The following is a 20,756-nucleotide window of genomic DNA, read 5'->3' on the forward strand; positions in this document are numbered from 1 at the left end:
TGCCGCGGAGCGGCTGGGCCCGTGAGCCATGGCCGCTGAGCCTGCGCGTCCGGAGCCTGTGCTCCGCAACGGGAGAGGCCGCAACAGTGAGAAGCCCGCATGCCGCAAAAATAAAACAGTAGTAATGACAACCAGCAGTGAGGGACAGATAAAGTGCAGTCAGGGAAGTCAGAGAGGCAAAGTGAGTTCCAGTGGAGGTTACCCTGCCTAGTCCGTGAATTATTACTTTTCTTGATAACGTTCCACAGTCCCTTGCCCCTCAGTCTTTTTGTCACATACCTTTGGCGGATGGATACGCTGTCTGCTTCCTCTGCTGCTGCATGTGATCAGCGGGCCCCTGTGGTGGGCACCAAGGGAAGAGCAGACACACATCACCGTGTCTCGGTGCAGGGCCCTGCCTGTGGTCGTGCACCCAGCCAAGGGGACAAGTGGGGCTGGGTGAACACAAAAGCATCATTACGGACCTAGCAGAGGGTCTGAACTCACACCCACCAACCTGGGACTTTCCTCACGGTCCAGGGGTTAGGACTCGGCGCTTTCACTTCAGGGGCCTGGGTTCGATCCCTGGTTGGGGAAGTAAGATCCAGCACGCCATGCAACACAGCCAAAACAAAACAACAAAACAACAACAAAAACATCAACAAACAAAAAACCACACCTGCCAACCTAAAACAAGTCCTCCATGCTGCTTGGCAGTTCTGCTGTTTCCCTGATCAGATCCCTTCTCCATTCTTCTCAAGGATTGTTTCAGAAACCCTTTATTCTCCTCAGATCTCTGACGGTGCCTCTAACACCAACCATTCCTCCTTTTTTTTCCTCAGCAGAAGACCCTGCCTCTTACTCCACAAAGAAACTGAAGGCAAAGAATTGCCTCTGCTGAGCCAAGTGCTCGCCCAAGGCAGGCCCCCATCCTGGGGAGCCCACTTCCAATGGTAGACCCAGGGCTAGAAAGACTTGGGCTCCTCAGCTGACTTGGAACACCTTGAAGGGCCATCCGAGCCCCAGGAGTCCCCGCGGAGCTGGCCAAGGCCTTCTCCTCCCTCTGCCCAGTCCTGCTTCCTTCCCTTCCTCAGGCGCTGATTACAAGAGGGCTCCCTAGTTCACTTCTCTCTCGCCTGCTAATCCCCACCAGGGGCTGCTCCCCAGGGCATGTGTGTCCTCCCCGCTCTGTGCCTTCCTCCTCAGGAGCCTTCTCTGCACCGTCCTCCTTCTCCACTCATCTCAACACTTCAGCCCCTCTGGCCTTAAGGATTTTTGCATGTGGGACACTAGCTCCCTCCGTGGGACCTTAACCTGCTGCTCCCCAATCTTCTTTACCTGACTACCTCCTGCCTATCCATCTGGCAGATCTCACTTCAAACATAACTTTCTCCTGAGGAAAATGGATCAGTTTCCTTTGTCACAGCCTCTCTGTATTTCTCTCCTTCCCAGCACTTAGAGTTCTGTCTGTCTCCCCTCCCAGATGGAAGCATGCTCCTGGGCTGCTTGCTTTTGCTATTGCATCCTTTGCGTTTTGCACAGCTCCAGGTGGTGTGCTAAATTCTGGACACATTCCCTTGGAGCTTACAATCCACTGAGAGAGACAGTCAGTCATACGGGGGTTAAAGAATGTAGCAGATGCCCCCGGTCCCTCGGTCAGTAAGAAGAAGAACTGGGATTAAATTAATGAACTCCAAAAGACTCAGGCAGAACGGAGGGCAAGAGGGAAGGGAGAGTGGGAAGAATCACAATGACTGTAACTTCTGAAGTTGTTCTGCTGTGGCCTGAAATAGGCAGTGTTTCTTCTGAATTACAAAACATTTTCTCTGTAAATTCCTAGTGATTTAGAACTGCACTGCCCAGTGCGGTAGCCACTGACCACATGTGGCTATTGAGCCCTTGAAACGTGGCTGGTCTGAGTTGAGATGTGTATAAAATGCACATTGGATTTCAAAGATTTGGCATGGGAAAAAAAAAGAATGTAAAATACCTCATTAATAATGTATATTAATCACGTGTTAAAATGATAATATGTTGGATATATTGGGTTAAATAAAATATATTATTGAACTTTTAAAAATGTAGATGCCCTCTTACCTGACATTATTTGCACTCATTGTTAATTGAGCAAAAATGTTCAATAACCTGGAGAAGGCCTGTTAGCTTACTAACCGTCAATCAGATGAGTAAGTTAAGTGAATGTTGGTTATGAGGACGTCAATACTAGGTAATTCCCTGGCAGTTCAGTGGTTAGGACTCAGTGCTTTCACTGCTGAGGGCCTGGGTTCAATCCCTGGTTGGGGAGCTAAGATCCCACAAGTCTCGCCGCCAGAAAAAAAAAAAAACAGCGAGAGAGAGAGAGAGAGAGAGAGAGAGAGAGAGACAGAGACAGAGAGAGAGACAGAGAGAACATCAACACTAAATAAACAAGGTAATAACACATTGCTCTATAAAGCAATGTAGCTGACAAAGTACAAAGTAACTAGTGGACCACATTAGAGAGACGTGTAATTGGAGAATATGGAATTTTCAGTGGGGCAGGAGTGAAAGCTTGAACTTTAAGGTGGCGGCAAGGTTCAGAGATGTAACTGGACTGTCATGAAGGACTCTGACTAAAGTTCATTCGGTGGAGTGTAGGAAGCTCTTACAGATCAACTTTTGGTATATTTGGTATATACAGCCCAAGGAAATAGTCAACTTATTCCATGCAGCACTTTAACATAAATTTACCAGAAGAAATGGGCCCAACATATACTAGAGAATAATGGTGAGACATCCATAACAGTGCTAGCATTGTAGACTCTTACATGTAAGCATATGAACGGAATAGTGCAAGGCATAATTCATTTGTATTTTCCTCTACTATCCAACCTAGGCTTAATTTTTAAAAACGTGTCATTGAAGTGTAATGTACATAAACACAGAAAAGTGCACGTATAATAGTAAAGCTTGAATTTGTATTAACATAAAACCATCCATAAAATCAACACCCAGGGAATTCCCTGGCAGTCCAGTGGTTAGGACTCTGTACTTTCACTGCCGGGGCCCGGGTTCAACCCCTCGTTGGGGAACTAAGGTCCCGCAAGCTGTGTGGTGCACCCCCAAATCAGTACCCAAAGCAAGAAATAGAGCACTGCAGCACTCCAGACACCCCCCTCAAGGTTCCCTTCAACAATCCTCCCACCCAGGGTACCACTACCTGACTTCTAATAGTATACATTAGTTTTGCCTGTTTTTATACTTTTAGAGAAATAGAATCATATATGTATTCTTTCGTGCAGTATGCATAATTTTTAAAGAATCAATCCAAATCTCAGCTGACTGAATGAATCCCAGCTCAGCATTTTACTGAGTTTGGACAAGCTTCTTAACCTAAGCCTGTTTCCATATCCATAGAAGTGGATTATAAAATGTTTATCTAATAGAGTTGTTGGGAGGATTAAATGAGATCATATATGTGACTGGCACATGGTTGCAGCTGTTACTTGTACTCAAACTTCCAGTCTGTGAACTTCCTGGGAGGTGGAAGACCCCTGGGCACAATTCTCCATAGTGTAAGGGAGGAAATCCACACTATCTGGGCGGAACTTGGCTACTTGATCTCACTTTTGGCCAAAGGAGGAGAGATGCCATTTCTGTTACATATTTATGCATCTCTTCTAGAATATCAGCTTCCTCAAGGGAAGCTATCCTGCTTACTACAGCATCCCCAGTACCTAGTGCCAGGTACTGTAAACACACAGTTAAGTATTGGTTGCTAATTGAACAAATAAATAAGTGTACTGGGGCTTAGGAAATTATGTCAGAAACTGATCCAGTCTTTTGAGCTATGGTTGGCAAAATTACAGTAGTAAAACCAGAGTAAAGTCAATCTCCCTCCTTCTTTCCCTTTGCTGGCAAGAAAAATCCACTCAAATCTAGCACATTCTGTACTTGGAACTTGAATAAGTATACCGGATCTGAGACCTTCAAAAATAAGGGCAGGATAGTACACTGCTTTTAATATGGAGTTTGCTCAAACTCAACAGCTTTTTTTTTTTTTTTTTTTTTTTTTTGCGGTATGTGGGCCTCTCACTGTTGTGGCCTCTCCCATTGTGGAGCACAGGCTCCGGACGAGCAGGCTCAGCGGCCATGGCTCACGGGCCCAGCCGCTCCACGGCATGTGGGATCTTCCCAGACCGGGGCACGAACCCGTATCCCCTGCATCGGCAGGCGGACTCTCAACCACTGCGCCACCAGGGAAGCCCTCAACAGCTTTTAATGTACTGATGCCAAGATACTAAAAAGTTTTTGAAGACACTCTCTTCCCAACGTGTCAGCCATGAATAATTTTTTTCCTGGTGTACTTTATCTTGGTTTTCCACCAATATTTTTAAACATCTTCTTGACGTTATCCATTTATTAAAACAAACAAACAAACAAACAAAAGTGGCCAGGGAAGGGGAAAGTGTAATGTGCTGATGGAATTGCACTTGGTTCCTTTTACCCTCCACTACTTAATTAAAAATAACTTTTCACTTCTCACAGAGTCACAGAGTGGGAAGTACCTCTTCAAAACCTCCCATCTGTTTTATATTACAATTAAAAGTCTGATTGGCTGGCAAGCCTACCACTCTATAACTGGATAAATCAAGCAGGAAATCACATGGTTATAAAATGAACTAAAAGATTTTAACAAAATAATAGCTTACTGACTATAAAGCAACACTGGTTTTATGCAGATAACTGAGAGACCAAAGCTATTCACAACTGTTGTGTAAAATAAGTAGAGTTAATATTCCCTAAGCATCATGACTCCTTTTATAACATTCTTTCAATGTAACACTTACTGAGATTTTCTAAGCACCACGCTAGACACAGGAGCTGTAAATAGCAATCCCTACTCTTCAAAACATGAAGTCTAGTGGGAAAGTTTTATGGAGGCACCAGGATAATCAGGAAATGATTCACAGACCTGTGCCTTGAAGGCTGAGTAGGATTCTAACAGGTAGGGAGACAAAGAAAAGCAGCCATGAGGAGAGGCACGGAGATAGAAGCATGCACGTATATGTTCCTGAAAGATCCAAGTCGCCAGGTCCAGATTAGGAAGTGAAGAAGTCTTATTATTTAGGCAACAGACAATTATGGAAGATCTTTGAATAGGAGAGATGTGAGCAAATCTGTGTGTCTTTTATGTTTCTTTACACTCACATACAAGCAGTTGTATTTCCTCTCAGCAGTTGTATTTCACACTGTAAATTAATAAATTAGCATTCTGGTTTCATGCGTCAGTCTCACACACTTGATATAGGCATTCTAGTGAGAGGTAAACTCACTTTTGGTGCGTTAATCCATCAGATTTCTAAGGCTAAAAGTAAAATCTAGATGGTGACAAATTCACCGAGGTGATATAATACTGCACAAACCTGACTGAGTGACCAGTTGGCTTTGCCCAGGTGACACCCTGATGTCACAGAACAATTTCTTCATATTTCTGTAGAATGGAGATCGGAGTGATTAGTGCAATCATCTAAATAAAAGATGAAGGAATGGAATTAGAGCTGTGCCTTTATGTGGGCTGAGATTTTACAACAGATTTCAACGTGCAGGGTGAGGGAGAAGCACGAGATTTCACAGTGGGTGATCAAAGGGAAAATAACACCACTAACAGACAGAACAAAGAAGGGGCAGGTCCAAGTTGGGAAAAAGAGAACATACTACATTTACGGTACCGACAGAAGAACCATATGGAAAGAGTTTAGTATCTAAAGGCAGTTGAGGGCTTCCCTGGTGGTGCAGTGGTTGAGAGTCCGCCTGCCGATGCAGGGGACACGGGTTCGTGCCCCGGTCTGGGAAGTTCCCACATGCCGTGGAGAGGCTGGGCCCGTGAGCCATGGCCACAGAGCCTGCGCGTCGGGAGCCTGTGCTCCGCAACGGGAGAGGCCACAACAGTGAGAGGCCCGCGTACTGGGAAAAAAAAAAAAAAAAAAAAAGGGCAGTTGAAAATATGGCTCTAAATGAGGCTCAAGTATTTCCATTTCTTGAGTAAAGACGTCAAGCTGTGTTAACAGATAAAATCACCTGTAAAGGGAGCTCTAAAGGAGAAAAATGGTCTAAGAACAGAATGATGGGTTAAGTCCTTAAAGGTTCGATCAATACCATAAAATACAAAACCAAAGTGAAATGAGCAATGCCATGTCAGCTTGTACACAGATGTTTTATTTTGGATGTTAACAGTCAACATTGTATGCAAGATTCTCTTACAATGGAAAGTTTTCCCATACATCAAAAAGCTCAATTTAGTCAGGGTAATTGCTGTATTAATGTGAAAACCTTATAACAAAATGTGGTATTATATATGTGTAGTCAGTTTCCATGCAAGTATGGCTGCTACATGTATGTCTGGCATTTTTATAACATACTGAAAGAAATTCAAAGGAACACAACAGTATAAAAGGTGATTTAAGATGCCTGACATGTTTAAGATTAAGAAATCTTCTTGCAAAAAGCAACAAAGCAGTTAACTAAAGGATTCAACCAATACCAACCCAAATATGTACTCTGTCCAAAAAGCCCAAGCTGATTTGCAATATATTACATGTGGGATAATTTAATGCTCAAGAAAAATTATGCTTTAAAAAAATATAGCTCTTCCAAGATATTATACTTTGGTAATTGGAGACTATGTTCATCCAAACCAGCTAAGGGCTACATTAAAAAAAAAAAAAAGGAACCATTATATGCTATTCAAGATAACTGAAATTGAAATGATCCAGTATGATTTTGCTACAATCACTGGTTTTACAAAGTGAAGTTTCTGTGAGAAGTTCACTAATTAGGAAGCAATCAACATACTTAACAAACATGCTAAGAAGATTCAAATTGGTTCATCTATTTGTATCAACAAGGCATAATCTTAGTACCACACATTTTCTTCACTTCTCACTACATATAATATGCAAAAATGAGCAAGCAGATTTAAATAGCTTAAAACCCTTTTAGGTCTACCGTTCAAAAGCTAGGCATTAAATCGTATTTCCATTTCTATCAACATAAAAACATCAGAGAATCTTAAGCTGTTTTTGTTTTAAGGCATAGCATTTTAATATTTGCAAGAATTTGCCTGGTGATGGTTGATTCCATTAAGTTAACTTGAGAACTTGCCATCATTTGCTTTTTATCTTTTCACACAGTGCAAGTGGTGGTCGCTCTTTCCTTCTCTCATAGCAGCAAGCCGATTCTGCTATCTTCTATAGCAGCATACTTCAGGAGTGGAGAGGGAGAGAGTGTGTCAATTACAAATAATTAAAACTACAGTGTACAATTCTATTTACCTGTCAGTGTTTAAGTTGACAGCACACCATTATATGTCTCAAAAAAAATTACATAAAATCTCTACACAAAAGCAAATAAAGACATTCTTTCAAGAAGAAATAAAGTAAGTGCAAACACCTAAAACAGGCAACTGAAGCAACTGTTGTAACCTATAGAGAAACACAAAACATTTATAAAAGGACATATATTTTTATAAATAAAAGATAATGTTCTCTACTTCTGAAACATTGAGTAAATATAATAAAAGTCTAAGTGCAGACTGTTTTTAGGGACCAAAGTACCATATTATTTTTTAAACAAAATGCAAAAATTTCAAACACATATACAAATCACCAGATTAAATTATATGACCCCCCATATAATTTAAAAAGAAAATATTAAATTATTACTTAGTACATTTTTAGAACTACTTTATATAACCAACATGATTTAAAGGACATAGTGCAATATTTAGGTAGATGTGACATACAGTATAGATATTGTATTCTTTGCAGCTATAACTTACTATTGTTTCATACTTAAAAGTCAAAATTGTTTTAATATGTTAGCTTGTAATAACAGGAAACAACATTGGCTTCTAGATACCCTGTATAGGTATAAATATCTACATTTAAGCTTTAAAAATGAAAATAAATTATAAAAACAGACTTCTTTCCAATTTACAAAGTTTTCCTGCTCCTACATACTTACTGTACAATACATTCAACAAAACTCTCAGCTCTTCTGAGATTTATGAAGAAAATACTGACTCTTTACTAATAAGTAAAAAACCTTTTTGCAATGCCTTTTGTTTTTAGTACTATGCTCAAATAAATACATTTAACACTGTAGTTAATTTTACTGTTTTTTGAAAAATACCAAAAATTAGTAGTGCAACTTTCTTTCTTTTAAATTCCTTTCCACTGTGTTTCTTTGTAAATGGTAGCCTAAGGCCTAAGTAAATCAGCAGATAGGCAAAAGTACTTCATAAAACCATGAATGCTTTCTATACAGAGACTAGTTTCAGAAATCATACATACTCATAAAACCTATCTATAACAAAACCGCAGCATCAGGAGAGTAGCAACATATATCTTCTGAAGAAAATATGTGAGAATTTACTTTTAGAATATCCAGGAATATTCTAATATGATTTCCCCATCTTGTTCTTTAAAAACAATTTTTTAAAATCTTACATCTTAAAAAATAAACTATGAAATTGCCTACCCCTTACTTAAGTGCCTAGCTTTCTGCTTGCCCAATATGAAAAAGGATGCAAACCGTTTTAGGGCTGTATTAAAATTTTAAAAACAGTTAATCAACAAAACAATTTCATTGCAGCCGAACTTGGTATAGAATCTAATAAGAGAGTGGGGCATTTCATCCGTTTTAATAACAATCACAGTATGAGAGCTCTTGAGGTACTGCCTGTAGCTGTATAAGTGCTCAAATATCTTCTTGCTTGTTCCGTCATGATAAGTTGGTCTTCCGTCTTCCCATAAACCACTGTTTCCCATTCACAAGACTAGGAAGGAAATATTAATAGTGATGTGAAAATTACTAAGATAACTATCCATTCTACTTCACAATTAGACTTTTAAAAAATCAATTAATTGGATATTTAATAAGTAATTATCGTAAAAAACGTTTTTGATAACAGCATTGTGATTCTTTTTAAATAATGATGTTTCAAAAATACATACTAAAATATTTATGATCAATTTTTTTAAGTCAATTTTTTAGCTATCTATAGGACTGTGGAGGCAGCTTAAAATTTCTGTTCCCACAACTGCCCCTCAAATCAAATCAGTCTAAACATGGAAAGAAATGTCAGTCTTTACTGCTTCAAAGTTTTGCAAAAGATTTAAAGACAGAATGCAATGTCAAAAAATGAACGAAGAATGCTTTACGTCTTGCAAATTAGGAAATATATCATAACACAAAGTCAAGTTTACGTTTGTTTCATTTGTTTTCTTCCCTTATTATAGAGGAAAGGTTACTACTCTATAGGTATGACCTGCTATGTAATAAAATTTCCTGAAAAGTTCTGTGTTAAACACTGGTAAATGGGGATTCAGAGAATGTGTTACATGGCTCTATGAAGAGCAGTGGCTCAAGAAAGAGAGGAGGTGGCCACATCTGATTGCCAAAGATGTTTTCAAGGAATGCTTGAATGTCAGGAAGGCTAGCTCTGCAGTCACTGCAGTGTAAAGAAGAAAACCTCCTCCTCAGTGACCTCTCAAATTCTCTTGGTTGAATTCTTAAGATAACAAAGTAAAAATTTCTCCAGCCTTCATTTGCAGTTACGTAATGGCTGCATAGCATCAGAAAAAAGGATTCTGTTTTACAACTTTGAGCCAGAAAGTTCACTGGAAACCATTATATCGATACCAACAAAATCAAGTTTGAAACTGCTTCCAACCACTTACCCTTTAAAAGTAGCAATTAGGGCTACAATTATTTATTACAGAAGAGGTGCCAGAAGTAGATTTAGATATTTTTAGTTTACAAATGAAACAGTGCTTAAGAAATCACCAAAAGAGTCTCTGGCTACCATTCCAATTGTTTAGTTTATATGTGCCCTGATGAGCCAGTCTCTCAAAAACCCAAATCTAGTTTGAGTGACAAAACAATGGTGAATGTCTAGTTACTATTATAGTCAATTTTGAATTTAAAAGAAAAAGTATAATTTCTGATCAGCAGGTCCAAAGTAATAATTGAATGAACAACAACAAAAATCACTGAAAGAATTTATAAATTCATACCTGAAGATTCTTTTCCAATGTGACAACTTTGGAAGTGTTAGGGTTTGGTTTCTTTTTATTAAGTGTATATGTTTTGTTGGTTGAATTTATATCTTGTTTTTCAGGAGTCAAGTTGCACCTATTGTCATGTATTTCCAATAATGGTATCATTAATAAAGATGTTGTAAATATATTTTCTGACTAAGAGAAAAAAGAAAGAGGAAAATAAAATAACTAATTCAAAAATGGAGACAAATAGAGGGACTACTGAGTAAGTGGTAGTGGAAGCCCTGTTCATTTCCCTCCAAGAAAGCTTCTGGTTCCGATGAAATTTCTAGTAATGCAGTAAAATTAAATATTTAAGAAACGAACCAAAGATATTGAAATTTAAACCTTTGAGAACTACCATTTTTTGACATCATATATAAGGGAGCTAACTCCTCTCAAAACCAAACAAATATAAAAAGCAAGGAAGTAAATAAAATATTCTCTACAGTTAATTGTTTCTCTCTGAATTAGGCAGAATACTACTAAAGGAAACCGCCTAAGAAGCTCTAATGAATTAGCCACACAATGAGTAAAACACAAGAACCACTAGGACATAAAGCAACCATCTTAATATAAGAAAAATTCTTTACAAACCTGCATGCCTGAAAGATCTTCAGTTACTAGTTGAGTGGCTGGTTCTTCTTTCTCCCAATTATCTAAGACTAGTGATTTTCTGACCTTCTTTACAGAAGCAGTATGCTAGAATGGATAATTTACAACAGGAACATTATGGTCAAGTCACTTGAACATGGGAAGACTTTTATTAACAACAATACTAAAAGATCACCTCTTGTTTGCAGCTTTTGTAAGCTGGTTCATCTTCCTCTTTGAGGAATATGTCTGTTCCAGTTTCTTCTTTTAAAACTTCCCGAATATCTTCTTCCAAGAAGGCAAGTGGCTGTGACTAAATTATTTTTAAAAGGGTTTTTAAAAAGCCTTTTATAGCAATTCCTTTTTCTCCCCATATATAGAAACCCATCTTTTATACTTTTTCATTATTGGCATAATTTTCTCCCAGTCCCTAGAGATACATACACAGATGAAAAAGATGTGATCACTGCTCTCAAATAGCTATGGCAAAAATAATACTGCAAAATATTATTGGCAAAAATAATACTGCACATTGCAAGCACTGAATGAAGTGTGCCACTTTCTTCACGCTAGGGCACTAAACAAAAGTCTTCCTTTTGGGGAACCTATTACAGCTCCTGCTTCAATCAGGATCCTCAAAATTAAACAGAAAAGCGATTATTCCCCCAAGTATTTTTATATAAAAATAGGAAACATAGAACGAATTGGGACTACAGTAGCTCTCCTTCTTCTATTTTTATTGTACTTATTGCAGTGTGTAATTGCTAGTTTACATGTTTCTCTTACTACTAAATATGGGAGCTATTTGAGAGCAGTGATCACATCTTTTTCATCTGTGTATACATCTCTGCACACCTAGCCTTAAGCTTAGAGCTGAGACACAGTGTTCAAGAAGTGTGTGCATGTGCATGTGTGTCTGTGTGTGTCTATATGTGTACTGGAGTGTGGGAAGGCAGGATACAAAAAAAATGTGAATGTGGGCTGAATGATGAAATAGTCTCAAAAGATTATTCATCTATCTGTTTAAAAAAAAAAAAAAAGGTAATCAAAGCGCCACTAAACAAAAGAACAAACTGGCAGCATGTTAATGACCAGCAACTTATGTTCCCAGTCAACAAAGTTAGGGAGAATAGCATTCATATATAAATGAGATTTCACAGCACTTACAAAATCTTTAAAAATGGAAACAGAATTTTTTTGAAGTGCTCTCATCTACAGCCTGAGACATGCAGGAATTATGTATTTCTGTGTGTTGCTCTAAGAGGTCTTGTTTTAAGGATTACATTTCACAAAGAATATAGATAAGGTGTTCTTAAAAAGAAACTTGGAATCTATTTTTCCCCTGTAAGAATACAAGTGTCCTAAGATGTGGTGCATATGTACAAGGGAATAATACTCAAGCCATAAAAAGGAAGGAAATAATACCATTTGCAGCAACATGGATGGACTTAGAGATTATCATACTAAGTAAAGTAAGTCAGACAAAGACAAATACCACATGATATTACTTATATGTGGAATCTAAAATAGACACAAATGAACTTATCTATGAATCAGCAGCAGACTCATAGACATAGAAAACAGATTTGTGGTTGCCAAGGGGGAAGAGGGATGGGGGAGGGAAGGATTAGGAGTTTGGGGCTAGGAGATGCAAACTATCATATATAGAATGGATAAATAACAAGGTCCTACGGTATAGCATAGGGAACTGTATTCAACATCCTGTGATAAACCATAATGGAAAAGAATATGAAAAAGAAAGTATATGTGTGTGTGTGTGTGTGTGTAACTGAATCACTTAGCTGTATAGCAGAAATCAACATAACACTGTAAATCAACTATACTTCAGTTTAAAAATAAAAAAAGAAAGAATACAAGTGTCCTAGAAAGCCAACCTCTAAGAAGTGCCTTTGACCCACTGTAAGATACACAAGAAAGTTCAGTGGTTAGCACACAGTAGGTGCTCAGTAAATAACTGGAGGAGGAGGAGCAGAAGGAGTGAAAAGTCAGCTCACTACAAATGAGCCTACAGATACTTTAGAAATTTTAATTACAAAATCAATACTTTCTTTTTATCTTAAATTGCTGATGAAAATGACCTGTTTTGGCAATGGATAAATTCTTCCGAAACATGAACAAACTGACAGGGACTTAGATACCTGAAACCTAATTTCTTATGCACTATTATTAAAATGATAATTTTTACTCAACGTATATGTTGACCGAATGACCCTGAGGCACTGTCAGAATTTTTCAACTGTCTTCAAATTATTGCTTATTTGTCGAATTCCCAATTAGGCTACACACCCTTCTGAAGGCAGGAAGCATACCTGACATGTTTAACATTACATCCCCAAAAGCCTAGCCCAGTGCCTGGCACATATTAGGCACTCAATCAATATTTATCAAATTAATGATAAATTTTTTAAATGAATAACAAAATGCTGAAACAGATTAATTAAATCAATTAGGTAATTCCATACAATGGACTAATACAAAAACATTAAAAATTATGGGATAACTATATACAATTTATTAAATTTAAAAAGGTTACAAAAGAGTACATAGTGTGATCCCACTTTTATTATGTATATATTCATAAAAACTAAAAAGTTTAGAGAACTCTAAAGAGAATATAATTGTTCATAGTAGCATATGGAATTAAGTGACAAAAAGACTTGATCAATCCTACTATGTACCCTCTAAAACAGTATTTCAAAAAAAAGGAAAAGACTAGTAGATTTGAGTGTGAGACATGCTCTTTGGTAGAAAATTGATTAAATCAAGTAAACTAGAATTTATTAATTGATTTACTCAAAATGTGACTAAAAATAGAAGATAACTAAAGTACCCTAGAAGTGACCAGTATTTTAAAAATCATATTTTATTTCTAATGTACCTAATTTGTCAGAAATCTTTATCTGCCTAGAATCAAAGTGCTAAGGTATCAAAGTGCTAAGGTACTTCAAAATTAACCGTGTGCTAACACAGGTAACAATTCCCACCTCCGTTCATGTACTACTCTTGTTACCACTATTATTAAAATAATAATAGCAGCAACTAAGCACATACTACTTGAAACTTAGTACCAGCCTCTTTATTTCTATTATCTATCTTCACAAGTAACCTGCTGGGGTGTTTTATGATATCCACTGAATAGAAGAGGAAACTGAGCCTTAAAGAGGTATCATGATCAATCAGTTTCATAAATATTATTAGGAAAGTACTTACGTATATCAAAATATTAAAATTATTTTATTCTACTGTAGGTAACTGCTACTGAAACTATTAAAAGGTGGGTTTTAGTATTAAGCAATGAGTTCTCCTGAAACTTGACTTGCCTTCTCTAGATGATATAAAGAAAGTCTGAATTCAAAAGAAGCCAAGCAAAGGTTTACTTACAAGGAAAAAGATTAACACAAATTCAAACTTATAAATCGAGATAACATTTTTTTAATCCAGTTCATTGAACATCTTTTTAAAAATGTTAAAAATCAAGGATAAAAATCAAAATTTGTGTCTTATTAAAATTAGGAAAATTCTTAAAAATAAAAGGAGTATACATACCACAGTTTTAAGAGGTCCATATTTTTTCTCCTGAGCAGCAAGCGCATTCTTAAAAGGAGTGGGAGTTCTTGGTGTGGTACCCAATATAGATCTTCTAATAGTAGGTGTTCTAAACCTATCCAATCATTTAGATATTTGTATTACAGTCAAAATTTGATTTCATATGAGTTAAGGAAGGCAAAGCCACAATAAAAGCACACACTAAATTTTCTTGTATATACACATGCTTTATTTAAACATTCCAAAACTTTTAAAGTGTGCCTGCCTAAACTATTCTTATTCCAATCAATCATCTTAAAATAGAAAAAAGACTAATGTAGAAATAAGTACTAAAAATGTTGTTTGCTCAAGATCAAAGTTTTATACTACATTTAGCTGATTTTCAGTCTCCTAGGGATAAAACATAAGGTTATGATTTTTTTTAAATTCTAAATCCCATATGGACAGGGATGATGATATATGTATAAATGGACAAAAAGCCAATCTGCTCTTGAAATTGTGCTTCCCATTTTCTCTAACATAATTATTTAATATGTACTTACCCTACATTTTCCTTTTGATCTTTGGGGGTTGTTTCCTTATGAAGAGGAGTTGTAATGAGAACTTTCTGCCCACAAATAGGGGTTGATGTGAATGAAGGATTTTCTATATTAATTTGTTCATTTCCAGGACACGTGTTGAAAAACTGAAAAAGGAAGAGAGTTCAAAGACAATTTCTAAAATGTCAAAATCCTACACAAATATCAAACTGGTAAGATTTTCAAATTATTTCTCCATTCCTTTTAGGAAAGGATTATCAATAATACATTTACATTCCACTCCATAAAAATTAAGCTCCAAGAGGGCAGGCATTTTTGTTTTGTTCATCACTGCCTCCCCGGAACAGTGTTTAAGACGTAACAGGTATTCAAAAAATAGCCGCTTAACAAATATTCAAAAGTAACAAAACACAATAAAAAAATTTCCAAACACTGCATCTTATCAAATAGGAATCTATAGAAACCATAAATAGCTGCTGTGTTAAATGTAAGCTTTGTACAACAGTGTAACTGAAAACAATGTTTTATGATTTTATTAATAAATGATCTTAAGTGTTCCTTTCTATAAGAATATTTAGAACTCAGAATATAATAACAGTGCTTTGCTAAGAAGAAGTACAGCTGTCTGGCAAATTTGCCTATTTAGAACAAAGCTCAGAACCTTTGAGCAGCCAAAATCGGTATCATAGAGCCTGTTTTCCAAATGACACAAATTACTCATTGGATCTTAACTTACATACAATTGTGAAATACTACTTTATTTCTGTAGCCAACAGAGTAGAAGCAATGGTAAGAAAAAGTGGAAATTGCCAGGGACTTTCCTGGTGGTCCAGTGGTAAAGAATCTGCCTTCCAATGCAGGGGACACAGGTTCAATCCCTGGTCGGGGAACTAGGTTCCCACATGCCGCAGGCACCAAAACTACTGAGCTCACGCGCCTCAACTAGAGAGCCCGCATGCCACAAACTACAGAGCCCAAGTGCTCTGGAGCCCGCACATCACAACTAGAGAGAGAAAACCTGCACGCCACAACTAGAGAGAAGCCCGCACGCTGCAAGGAAAGAAGATCCCGCATGCCTCAGTGAAGATCCCGCATGCTGCAACTAAGACCTGACGCAGCCAAAAATAATAATAAAAATAAAAAATAAATTAAGAAAAAAAAAGGAAATCGCTTTAAGGTTGCTTATAACTGGAATGAATTCTATAATAGCTCTATCACTTCTGATGCCCATAAATCATAGGATAAAATCCAAGTTCTTTGCTATGGGATATACAATCTTTATAATCATGCCTCACCTTCTCAGCCATTTTCCACCTTACAATTTACTGTTCAATGAAAATTGCAGGTATGCAAAACTCCAAAAATAGAAAATTGCCAGTCTGCTCAAGCCTGGTTCACCTTCCTCAGGATACTCTGTAACTCTTGGGGTGGGGGGTGGACACACTACCTGCATTGTAGCCTATGTAAATAGCATCCCCTGAAGCAGAGGGGGTGCCATTTTCAGAGAAAACAGTGGCTGTGTACTTACTACCAGATCCTCATCTTCCCAGCATCAAAAATATACCTCCAATAATATCCCAACATCCTCCAAGTTTATTTGGCCATTAAACTTCCTTCTTCTCCTATAGGACTTTTTAACCTGTCAAGACACTTTAAGCAAACACCAGCTTCACCTCTTTCTTAATAACTGACCTTGGACAAATTGCCTAACTTCTGAATTTCATTTACCTACCTCTAAGGTTTTCTTAAAGAGCATTAACTAAGATACTATAAGAAAAATGTTTAGCACACAGCCTGGAACATGGTGTTCATTAAGAAAGATAGTATTATAAAATAAAAGGTACAATTTGCCTTGATATAAATATCTGCTCCCCAGGTATATAACTACAGGAGAAAGCAGATAGTTCCTGACATCCCTAAACAACCTACTGACACATGAAATTCTTATAGGGAGCAGTTGTCTATGAATATATACCTGATATCTCTTGAACAGTCAGTCAGGAAACTGGCTCCCAGTCTCAGCTCTGCCATTAGATAAGTTTGGGCAAATCACTTTATCTTTCTGGGCCTATTTCCTGATGAGTTCTATAAAGATGTAGAACTACATATCCAAAACATCCCTTTCCGCTCTAAAAATTGTAAGATAAAATGCAACTACTACACTTCTTGAGATACTTTTCTGATTTATCATAGCTCAGCACTCTCCTGTATACATTTAAATACATTATCCATTTTTATGTGTTATCAAAGCAAGGAACTGTTAGTATGGATGTTAAAGATCTAATTTAATCCAACTCGTCAACATTTGGAAACATAAATAAAAACGACACTACTACCTGTGAAGGAGAAAATGGTAGTGTTTTCACCGGTGTGTGTTTTAGTGCCGTATTACCACCATCATTGAATGAGCCATCACCAGGGTCGCTGCCTGGGGACTGACCCACTCGCATTCTTCTCTTCTTTCTGAGGATGGTTGGTGGAGTGCTAAACTTAGCCACCCTTGGGGATGTTAAAGGAACAGCCTCACTGTCTGCACTGTTACAACTGTTTTTTTTCCCTTCAAGTACAAGACTGACGTTAAATTGACATTCCATGGCTCCTTCGTTGTGTTGAATTCGCATTAGTTTAACTGGTGTGGACTTGACAGGAGAAGCAGCAGCATCAGAAAGATCAAAGCTAGTAACATCACTCCATGCTACAGGATCCTGCAATAAATTAAATTCTTAACTAAAGTTATTAATATTATAACCTGGTTAAATCTAGTCTTGAACATAGGATGATGATTTCCAGAGTTAATTAACTACTCATTTTTATCAGTAGAAATAGGCTTTCCTTGGTTCATCTTTTTTATAAGCAAGCCCATTCGAGAGGAACAGATTATGCTTTTACGACAACTCCAGTTGGAACATTCCAAAGTAATATTTCATCTAATTCTAAGTAGCTGAAGCTTACTGTCAAAGTACTTTAAATGAAAATAACAAATTATTTTAAGTTACTTTTATAAGAGAGTACAGTTCGTCATAAAACTTCACATTCTATTCCACATCAGAAAACTTTACACTCTATTCCACATCTACATAATCATTTGGTAATATGTATGGAATATCTTCAAAGTGGTCATACACCGTGATCCAAAAATTCAATTTAACCTAAGGACATAATCATGATTTTGCACAAAGCTTTATGTACGTTCTTTAATTTGTAATACTGAAAAACTGGACACCACATAAATGGTGTAAATAAGTAAATAATAGTATGTTGGATAAATAAATTTTGCTACATTCATATGACAGAATACCATGAAGCCATTAAAACTCAAGTTTAAAAATGAGTTAAGAGGGCTTCCCTGGTGGCGCAGCGGTTGAGAATCTGCCTGCCATTGCAGGGGACACAGGTTCGAGCCCTGGTCTGGGAGGATCCCACATGCCACGGAGCAACTAGGCCCGTGAGCCACAACTACTGAGCCTGCGCGTCTGGAGCTTGTGCTCCGCAACAAAGAGAGGCCACGACAGTGAGAGGCTTGTGCACCGCGATGAAGAGTGGCCCCCACTCGCCGCAACTAGAGAAAGCCCTCGCACAGAAACGAAGACCCAACACAGCCAAAAATAAATAAATAAAATTTTAAAAAAAAAAAGGATGTTTACAAAAAAATGAGTTAAGAAAACAGGGACATGCTCATGATATAATGTGGGAAAAAAATTCACAAACATAATACATTAGTGTATATTTGGGTTTAAAAATATATACATATATGTGTGTTTTACATGTCTATAACACAGCCTGCAAGGAAATACCTCAAATTATTAACTCTGGGTTTATGGGGGTTTTAATTTTCTTCCTACAGTGTTCTACTTTCTAACTATCTCTAATATACAACTTGTATAATAAATACATAAATATATATACTTTTTTTTTTTGCCAGAAACCACTGCAAAATATCAGAACAAAATTAAGCATGACAAGGTAATGTGTAACATAAAACTGGTCAGTGTCCATTAAACTGAGTTTCTGAACATGTAACCACATAACTAAAACTGAGCTTTTGATAATCTCACAATTTCAAACTTACAGATTCAATAAGTTCTAGAGTCTCTGCAAATTCTGGGATGGTCTGTAGAGAGGACAGCACAGCGTTTGCCTCCACGGCCAGGAACTTTGTGGGTGAGTTCTGCTGAGCAGACACAGCCTGATTTTCATCCAGACTGTAAAACTCACCAGTGTGCTCCTCGAGGCTTAGAGTATTAGACATGCTATCATCCATGAGGAAACTACCAGACCAGCTAGAAAAGCTTCCAGGTTGCTAAAAGTACAAAAGAAATTTGAACATTATTTGTCATTCCCAATCTAAACAAAAATTTGGATTTTAAGTAAAAATTTTTTCTAGACCAACATACTTCACAACATTTCAGCTAAAAATATAGTAGCAAACATACCATCTTTCCTCAAAACTGATATAAAAACTTTTAAAATTAAACCTCATCTTGACTATATTTCTTTTTTCTAACTAAATTTTTCTTAAATCTATAAAGTCATGGTGAGATAAAACTAGTAATGTACCATATATACTACAACATAAGGTCCAAACTCCTAGAATCTGTCTTTTCTCTACCTTTCTAACTTCATCTCCCAACTCAAGCCCCCGCTCCCAGGGAATAGTGAACACCCAACTATAGTACAGTACTTGCAATTCCCTGATAAGTTTTGGTCTTTCACCCTGGATAAAGAGAGCAGCCTTTGCACACACTGCTGCTCCCTTCATCTGGAATGCTCAACCCACTGACCAGGGAAAATTCCTATTCCTCACTTAAGATACAGTTCAAATATTGGAAAGTACCCCATCTGATTATACACTTCTACCTGTTTCTGTTTATAATAATGTCCTAGTTCATCTTTTTGCTAATATATAATCACTGCCTGTCTTTCAAGACTGAGCTCAAATAGGATTTCTTCCAGGAACCCTTCTGACTACCTAAATCTCAATCTTCTATGAACTCCCATAAAACTGTGTTACTTATTATATCACACTGGATGCTGTTTCTTATCTGTGTCCCCACTGTCCTTTGAATTCAGGGACTGTGTCATTTTTCTTTATCTCTCTAGAGATGTACACTGGCCAATTTACTTATCTTTTGAGCCTAGTTTCCTAGTGTCTCATAATGAAAAACAAGAAGAGAGACCTTGAAGAGCCATGGTCAAGAAACATTATGTAATTTGAGAACTGTTAAGAGTAGTAGATCCTAAGAGTTCTCATTACAAGGAAAAAAACTTTTTTTCCCATTTTCTTTTTTTTTTTGGTACCTATATGAGACAATGGATGTTCACTAAACTTATTGTGGTAATCATTTCACAATATGTAAGTAAAATCATTATGCTGCACACTTTAAACTTATATGGTGCTATATGTGAATTATATTTCAAAAAAACTAGGGAAAAAAACAGAAGGAAACAGGATGTAAAGTGTATAGCACTGTCCAACAGAACCTGTGAGGTAATGAAAATGTTCTGCCCCTGAAACTGCTCAATATGGGCGCCAGCCACATGAGCAACAAAGTGGCTAGTGCAACTGAGGAGCTGAATTTTTAAATTTTGAATTAAATGTGTCTAACAGTTACCATATTTTAGAGAGCACACTGCTCAGTCCATAGGAAGCACTCCATAAACAGTACCTATGACTATTAAATAAAAATTTACTAGAATATGCTAGATATTCACAACAGCAAAATGTTAAGTTTCGAGTTAAGTAAGGTGAAAAAACAAATTTTCAACATTGTTGCAAAACAGGTTCCACCTGTTTTAAAGATTCCTATAAATAAAAGAAATTAAAGCAATCTTATTTCACTAGCACAGCCACCTTCCAAGTTTACAATCACTTTCTGGAGATAACTTCCAAACCATATACATTTCAACTAAGTTTGTGGGCAGGAAAAAGATTCAAGGCGGGAGGTTTACTAGGCCCACTGGGCCGATTCTGAATCCCTAGCAACCAACCACCTAA

At 37.2% G+C, this 20,756-nt stretch overlaps 1 protein-coding gene across 2 annotated transcripts in view; it reads right to left on the bottom strand.

Annotated features, from left to right (window-relative positions):
• Positions 1-6,156: 6,156 nt before the first annotated feature.
• The window catches only part of MYBL1 (MYB proto-oncogene like 1), a 33,952-nt gene continuing 19,352 nt past the window's right edge, over positions 6,157-20,756 (bottom strand). The window contains exons 9-16 of one of the 2 annotated variants that reach the window (XM_007448481.1): positions 18,831-19,061; positions 17,098-17,466; positions 14,765-14,907; positions 14,223-14,337; positions 10,852-10,968; positions 10,659-10,763; positions 10,038-10,217; positions 6,157-8,797 (exon numbers count right to left, since the gene is read on the bottom strand). In XM_007448481.1, coding sequence (XP_007448543.1) covers positions 8,672-8,797; positions 10,038-10,217; positions 10,659-10,763; positions 10,852-10,968; positions 14,223-14,337; positions 14,765-14,907; positions 17,098-17,466; positions 18,831-19,061 — 1,386 coding nt within the window. In that variant the 3' untranslated portion in view covers positions 6,157-8,671. The remainder of the gene's footprint in view (positions 8,798-10,037; positions 10,218-10,658; positions 10,764-10,851; positions 10,969-14,222; positions 14,338-14,764; positions 14,908-17,097; positions 17,467-18,830; positions 19,062-20,756) is intronic. The other variant, XM_007448482.1, reaches the window with a different exon arrangement.

This window comes from Lipotes vexillifer, unplaced genomic scaffold, assembly GCF_000442215.2.
Source record: "Lipotes vexillifer unplaced genomic scaffold, Lipotes_vexillifer_v1.1 scaffold815, whole genome shotgun sequence".
NCBI lineage: Eukaryota > Metazoa > Chordata > Mammalia > Artiodactyla > Lipotidae > Lipotes > Lipotes vexillifer.